The 7,601-nt window shown below is 35.6% G+C and overlaps 1 protein-coding gene across 3 annotated transcripts in view; it reads left to right on the top strand.

The window, feature by feature from the left end:
* LOC106955679 (transducin-like enhancer protein 4) overlaps nucleotides 1-3,845 on the top strand; it is a 49,257-nt gene extending 45,412 nt beyond the window's left edge. For all 3 annotated transcript variants that reach the window (XM_015045982.1, XM_015045981.1, XM_015045983.1), the window contains exon 20: nucleotides 143-3,845. In XM_015045982.1, coding sequence (XP_014901468.1) covers nucleotides 143-250 — 108 coding nt within the window. In that variant the 3' untranslated portion in view covers nucleotides 251-3,845. The remainder of the gene's footprint in view (nucleotides 1-142) is intronic.
* The last annotated feature ends 3,756 nt before the right edge of the window (nucleotides 3,846-7,601 follow it).

Here is a 7,601-nt window from a genome sequence, read left to right as displayed (position 1 = left end):
ATCTATATGTATATATATATATATATATATATATATATATATATATATATATATATATATATATATATATATATATATATATATATATATATATACATGTATACAAAATATAAACACATTTTGTCTTGTATTCCCTTCCCAGTCAAAGGAGTCATCCTCTGTGCTGAGCTGTGACATCTCCATAGATGATAAATACATTGTGACGGGCTCAGGAGACAAAAAAGCGACGGTCTACGAGGTCATCTATTAGGAAAGCTGGACTTAAAGGTCATCCTTGCATCTGGGTGTAAAGTCACCATCACCAGTATAAAAATTGTATCCAAACAAACACAAATACGTTCCGGGACCATGACACTTTGACCTCCTGATTCTGTTTGGTTGAGAATCAAAATGCACAAAGCACACAGATTTTTTTTTTGTATCTTCCTTTTATTTTCAAGTGCCGTTCTGCTGGTGTAAGTATAAAAGAATGTCCAAGTACACTAAGTCTGAATTGGCCAGATAACATCCCTTTATGTGACATTTAACACAAGTATGTCTTATATTTGATTGTTTACAGCATTTAGACATATCTAGCTTTAACCTTTGGTGTTCTGAATGGCGCATCTTTTATAACAAGTTTTTATTGTCATTTCTGCATAGCTTCTCTGTCTGATTACATCTCAAAGAGTTGACATTATGCCTTCAAAGGGTTCATGACAGAGAGGGGTCGTAATTATGCACATGCAAGTTTGTTTTTTAAACAATTGCAGACGCTGGCCAGTTTGTGGGCTCTCCTAGTAAAGATGTGTAAAAAGCCTTTAAATGATTAAATCTTTTATTGAACGCATTTAAAGGTAAAACACAGAAAATTCCTCATTAAATGTAGTCAATGAGGAAAATGTATTTAAAAAAAATAATTGTTTTCAAATTATTTTTAAAACCACTGGTGGCACCAGGTTCCCCTCCTGTTAAGTATGGTGAAGGAACTGTGAAAGTTCAAAGTACTGCAATATTTATGGGTTTGTTGGAGACAAATACTCAAATTAAAGGTTGGTGTTTTTTCTCCGTAAAATTAAAGATTAATTAAAATTAAAAGATACATTTATTTTAAATGAGTTTTCACATTCTTACTATCGGTGCCAGCAAAGTGTCTGTATGTAAAGGGGCTTTTTTAAAGACAAAAATGATTTTACTAACATGGGCTTCAAAGGCAATATGTCCATATTTATTATGTTGATGCATTTTGTTTCCCTTCACTTTTCACTTTTAAACTTTTATTTGTTTTCTTAAATATTTCTCAGAAAAGCCTTCCACATGCCAGGAACAACAACAGTTAATTTCATTACAGTTGCATGTTGAGGGGTGCTTGTTGTGTCTCAGAAAGCTTCTTTATATCTCTGAGCTCCTTCAAGGACTGACAAAGAGAGGCGACATGTAGAACAAAAGGGGAGCTGACCTTCAAGGAGTAGTTTGAGAGGACACGCTAAATAAACACACTAATGAAGAGGAAAAAAGAAATCATCATAGCCTAAGGACTTATATTGTAAAGACGAGTTTGCCTAATCCAAAAACAACAAGATGTCTACTGTACAGAGGTGTGTGATGTATTTAAACTGTATTATCTGCACTCATTAAACAAACATGTAAAAAAAAACAATTTTCAAATGTGCTGAAATATTTCTTTTTGTATTTGAACAGATGAGGCTTATCATTTTCTGTTTTCTATTGTTTAAGATGCAGGTTATTGCCCTCAGTATTTTCTACCAGTATTCCTGCTTATTTTCCCTGCCTTTTCCTGTAATTCAGCTCGAGGCTGGAAGTTCATACACACACGTGTGTGTTTTGTGTCTATGTTTCGATCTTGTGGGCGCTTTATGAGCAAACTGCAGAGACAGCCATCGGTGTCCTCACTCCTGACTGACCATTGCACTTGGTTCTCTCTCCCAGTTTGGACTCCTGTGAATGCCCTTTCACTCTCCTCTGATAGTTCTTCTGTAAAACTGATATATTGGTGTTTTGAAGGTCAGCTTTCTCATTTTTGAACTTGGTTTTCTGGTTGTGGACTTTTTTTTCTTTTTCTACCTATAAAAAAGAACAAAAGTAGTCGTGATCGGACAGAATTAACTTTGATTTAGTTCTGTTAGCTTCTTGTAAAAAACAAAAATGAAAAAAAGACAGAAAAAACACAGTGCCTTTATGCTTCTATGCTTCTTGGATTTCCTTTCCACCCTCCTGCTTGTTCAATAGTACTCAGAGCATAAATGTAACTTTGTTTTACAAATGTCATTATTATAATTATTAATTTAACTAACTATGGTAGTGTCAGAAGGTACATAGAGGTAAAACTTGTATGCTACAGTCTGACGTCTTTATCAATCCAATTCTCATTAATCTTGTCACATTTGAGTATTTTTAAAACATTTCAAATGTTCATCATAGATTTAAGTGGCAGCATACAGATCTTACTTTTATTGTATGGTATTCAATGTACTTGGTGCAAAACCATGTAGACTAATAGCAGATTAAGTCATCAAAACACTGCAGTTTGTATCAGTAGCTACGAGTGTCTGAGATAAAATATAAAACTGATATGGCCCAAAACTACTATTTGATCCATGCACTCTCTTTTTTGTTCTCCTAAACAAGCCCACTGTATGTAATCTTTTAAAGCTGCAGTATGTAACTTTTATTAAGAAAAAATATGTCTTTTACATATTTGCTAAGGCTAACACTATGCCGTGACAGTATGGCATGAGACACATAATCTGTGAATAAATTAAGCTCCTCTGCCTTCTGCCACATGTTTGCACAGCTCCTGGTCAGAAACAACCAATCAGAGCCAGGAGGAAAGTCTTAGCGCTGTAAATTCTACCTGTGTATACGCTACTACATGTGCCAATGGGAGATAAACAACTAACCTTTACAGCAAAACTCGTTTATTGTGAGCCGCATGGACACAAGCATGTTTGACAGTGCTAAGACCCTCCTCCTCTTCTGATTGGTTGTTTCTGACCAAGCGGTGTATTTCTGCAGTTAGCGCTGGGAGCTTGATTTATGTCACAGATTATCAGTCTCATCTTATACTGTCATGGCATGGTGACAGTTTTAACAAAATGTAATATGTTTTACAGAAATTATTAGAGAAGGGTATTTATGCCCATGATAGGAGTATGTAAACTTTAAGAGCTGTGCATGGAATCTGTTTAAGATTTGATCATTTCTAGCACTACAAAGAAGAAAAATGTTTTCTTTTACTAACAGAAAAAAGGGAAGATGTGTCACAATTATTTACCCTTTTTACTGCAGATATCTCAACAGAGTTTAAAAAGCTTAACAAGATTAATGTTGCTGACCAATATTTTGTGCCACATCTGCCTACTGTCTTACATACAGACCAATATTTATTTATTTTTGTGAGTATAATTTGTGACTTTGTGTTATGCAGTTTCTTTCAGTATTTAAAATGGCAAAACTTTTCAGTTTAAAGCTAAATTATTCAAGTTGCTGTCATTGAATGCTCTGCTGTTCATCAAATCTACTGATTATCTGTTGAACTGGATTCTCTTCTGCTTTCATCCAGAAATGTGTTTTTGTTGTGCTCAATGTAAAAATCCAAACCTGAATGTTACCTTTCTCGCTTCAATGCTACATGAGCTACACAACATCAAATACTCATTATATACCATGAATTAATGATGTACAGAACACTTGACTGAGCTCATGAAGGCGTTACAACTTGACTGTAAAAATGTAATTATTTAAAAGAATCCTGTCACCAGTTGAGCTTTTATTCTGTCAGTGAAAATACCTTCACTCTCTTTTCTAGTCTGTGATTGATTTTATTAAATTATTGTGTGGATTAATTATTTTTGTCTTGGTCTCTTTAACAATTTCAGTGCAATGTTTCAGAATTAAATTTCTTCAATTCTTATTACGTTTTTTCGAAAAGTTGAAATTCAAATATCAAATCAGTGAAATTGATTTGCAGAACTTTTTAAAGTGGCGCATGTTTCTGGCTTCAATTTTCTACCATGAAGGGGCAGGATTATATAAAATCTGTGCTCCTTTAATTTGGGGTGGCAGGCATTCAGCTGTGAGACTGAGGCAGGGTGTATCTGCATCACACAGCACTCTTCCCTCACTCAGCTTCTTCAGACTAGCCCACAGCAATTAGCAAACACCTGGTGCAACTCCAGATCTGCTGAGCTCATTATCTGAGCTACTTCTCTTTGCGATGCTGGTAAAAATGTTGTTAAAGTGTTAATAGAGGAGCAATGTTATGATGGCTCCCTGAAGGCAGAGTTTCAGATAGAGCAGAGGCCCAATTTGAAGCACAACTATCTCGTCGGCGTGTAATGTAAACCTTTAACATGTTAGCCTGATGCCTGTGGAGTATGAAATAGAACTTTTGGATTATTATTGTTTTTTTTTGTTTGTTTTTTTTCTGAGCACTTCACAGCCTGACCTTCATGTGGGAGGATTAGCAATTGTCTTGAGTGTTTTCCACTTGTGAATAATATTTGGGGGGACTTTAAATTGTTTGGGAATGCCCTTTTAAACTGTTCCAGATTGATGGGCAAAAGGAACTTCCTTTCTAAGGTCATTGCTGATGTCTTCCTTCTTTGTCTTGTGTTAACTCACATAGCTGTATGATCCAGACTGTCAAACCTCCTGCTCTTATAGAGGTAGTCATTCGGATGGTGACCAAGAAGTCAAGCACATTTAATTATCAGCACCTGGCTGCTATTTTTTTCTTAAATCTTATGAACAAGCAAGGACATAGTTTCTGGTTAGTGAATAAAGACTGACTGGAATCTCATGAGGGCTTTTGTGCACTTGATGTCAAATTCAAATAGTTTTTTTTATTATTTTACAAAACCCTAGAAAGATGGCACAGTTTCTACAGTGATTGCACCTTTTTCTTTACGTATCCACATTTTTTACATATGATTCTGATATTACTGAAATTGCTAATATTTCTAAAATATAAATCATTTTGTTGTTTCTCTTTATGATATACATTTTTCTTTTTTAATTGGAACAACTGTGTTTGTTGTAACCCCCTATTGTAAACGTGCTGTGTTCATGCAACACTGAGCGCTGGACTAGTAAAGTGGACTAAGTGATCTAAGTGAGGGCTGTGGAGGAGGATGCTCTGCCATTACAGTGAATGATACTCCTGCTGCAGTTCTCCAGTGAGCACTTTAAACAGCCAAAGTGGATGAGAAGGAGGGAAGGTTGGGATGCAATGTGGGAACAAGCAACCCTACTTCAACAATAAATAGTAAGAGCACTTGCAGCATGCAAATTGCTCACTCTACTGTCAAACACATGAGTTGGATTAAACAAACAGGACGCACAATGTGCCTTAAGCTTTTATGTGTTGCTGCATATATGCTTATTGTTTTAGCTAATATATTTCAAACGTTTTAAAACTATCAAGTGAATTTATGCTGAAAAGTGTCAACTGCCTCGTCTTTTTTTTTTTTTTTGCAACCCCCAATAACTGCAGGCATGACCTCACAGCGTGGTGGAATAATGTTAGCAAAGTGCCACTTTACCCATTCCAATTCTCTTATAACCTCAGAGGGCTAACAAAGCAGCTCATTAATTAATTCAGAGTTTTCAAACACTGACAGCACACTGTGGAGATCCACAAAAAAAAAAGAGAGAGATATTGAGGAGGCAGCCAAGTGAATACTCACAACAGTTCAAAACATTTATGGTAAGTTCCCCTTCAGAATACAGATTATGGCAAAAAAAGAGAAAATAATTCAACCCCACAACAGCTTTTTTATTCACTTGGACTACAGCTCTTCAGGTTTAATGCAAAAAAAAAAAAAAACAAACAAAAAAAAAACACTAAGAGACAACACTGCAACATTGTTTAACATGTTAAAATCAGTATAATCCTCCAGAGTTTAACAATTAATCACAGAAACGTACATCTAAAGATGAGTTTTTCTAACACAGTCAAACATGTTACCTGCAGATAGAATGGAGATTTTACTCACGTCATATGCAAGCTAAGCTATCTAGAAGATGGACATCACAAAACATAAATAAAAACCCACATGACATTACTTATGCACATGCAGTTCTAAAAGGCCAAAATAATAAAAAAATAAACTGGAAATGTTGCATGTTGTTCTTGTTTAGGAGAACCAATGAGACAGTAAGAATCGTGTTGAGGAATGTTTTCTATCAAGTTTAGAATAATATTTATTCCTCTTGTTCAACATGCATGGTGTGCTAATTTAACATGGACTTGAGTGGTGACTACCTCACTGAAGTCTCATTCGGGCACAACTTAAATAATTACGCTACCGTTTTTAAAATCAGGTAATAATGCGCCCACATTCCTAATGCCACCCTGGACAACTGCCCATACTGTCTAAATTGAAAATGCCACCTCTTTCACATGTCTCTAATGATGCTACCTGTGCTTTGGTCCAATATTACAGCTTGTTATGACATTGCAGATCATGTGTAAAAATACTTTTGGTGTGTCACAAATGCTCTTTTTCTCCCACTGACCATTACAGATTCTCCCTCTTGACCTACATGATTGTAAACAGGTTAAAAATGAATCAGGTGATTTACTCAATAAAACAAGCTAAATAAATCAATGTTAGCAGAATTTCCTTGTTTTTTGAAGGCACGTCTTGAACTCTGTACTTTTTGTTGTAGGACATCTTTGAGTCATTCTTTATCCTGTATATTACTTCTGACAACTTTTGCCGTTCTCCCGTCTGACTTACTAATTTTCCTTCTTATGCTTCTATTTTCATGCTGCACCTTTGGAAAGAGACGGATCACTGCATAAAGAAGATATCATGTCCTTCAGCTTATCTGATCTGAGGGTGATCCGGTAATGTGAGGGTGGCTTTGTGAGAAGCTTTCTAATTTTGTGGAATTTAAAGGGACAGCTTGCACAAAGGCTGATGTTGCTAGCACTTTTAATCTGTTCTAAGGATAACTGATGATTAATTCATTGCTTTGGCTTCTTAATGAGTTTGTGGCCATTAGTGGGAGGGGAGGCACACTCTGTACATCTCTTTGATATCCTACATTCAGGGCCGTGTCGTACATTAATGAGCTTTGAGCTGTGGAACAAGCATCATTATCTTTTTCCAAAAAGAGACAGATAAGAGCTTTCTGATCCAAAAAGACAGGGGAGGGACTCGCTCACACCGAGAATGCATCTGTGTGTTTGTGTTAATTAGTGGGTGATTAGTGAGCGACTCTTGAGCTTTACAAGCTGCATATGAAGAGAGGGTGGAACATGCTGCTTTTACCGTGTTTATTTTTAACACAGTTTGTTTTTCACTGAAACTGCATTGATTGGATTGAATTAACTGAAAAACTCCTGTGCGGTTTTTGTAAATTTTTAAGGTGTTTAAATCCTAAATACATGATCCCTTTATCTCTCTAAAGAAAATTCAAAGTACATATGTACATATGATCTGATTTTCTGGAGGACAAAATGTTTAATTTTTCCTAATTTTTGCCTTTATATTTGAGGTTTTTAGACATTTCCTTCATTTCAGAGTCTTTGGTTTTGTTCTGCACAGCTTCAGCAAAATACTTCAATTGTACATGAGAATATTACATGACCT

This window comes from Poecilia latipinna, unplaced genomic scaffold, assembly GCF_001443285.1.
Source record: "Poecilia latipinna isolate Pla-1442-1.1 unplaced genomic scaffold, P_latipinna-1.0 Scaffold758, whole genome shotgun sequence".
In the NCBI taxonomy this organism is placed as follows: domain Eukaryota; kingdom Metazoa; phylum Chordata; class Actinopteri; order Cyprinodontiformes; family Poeciliidae; genus Poecilia; species Poecilia latipinna.
Note: the sequence above shows the minus strand (reverse complement) of the source record. Positions and strands in the feature narration are given on the sequence as shown.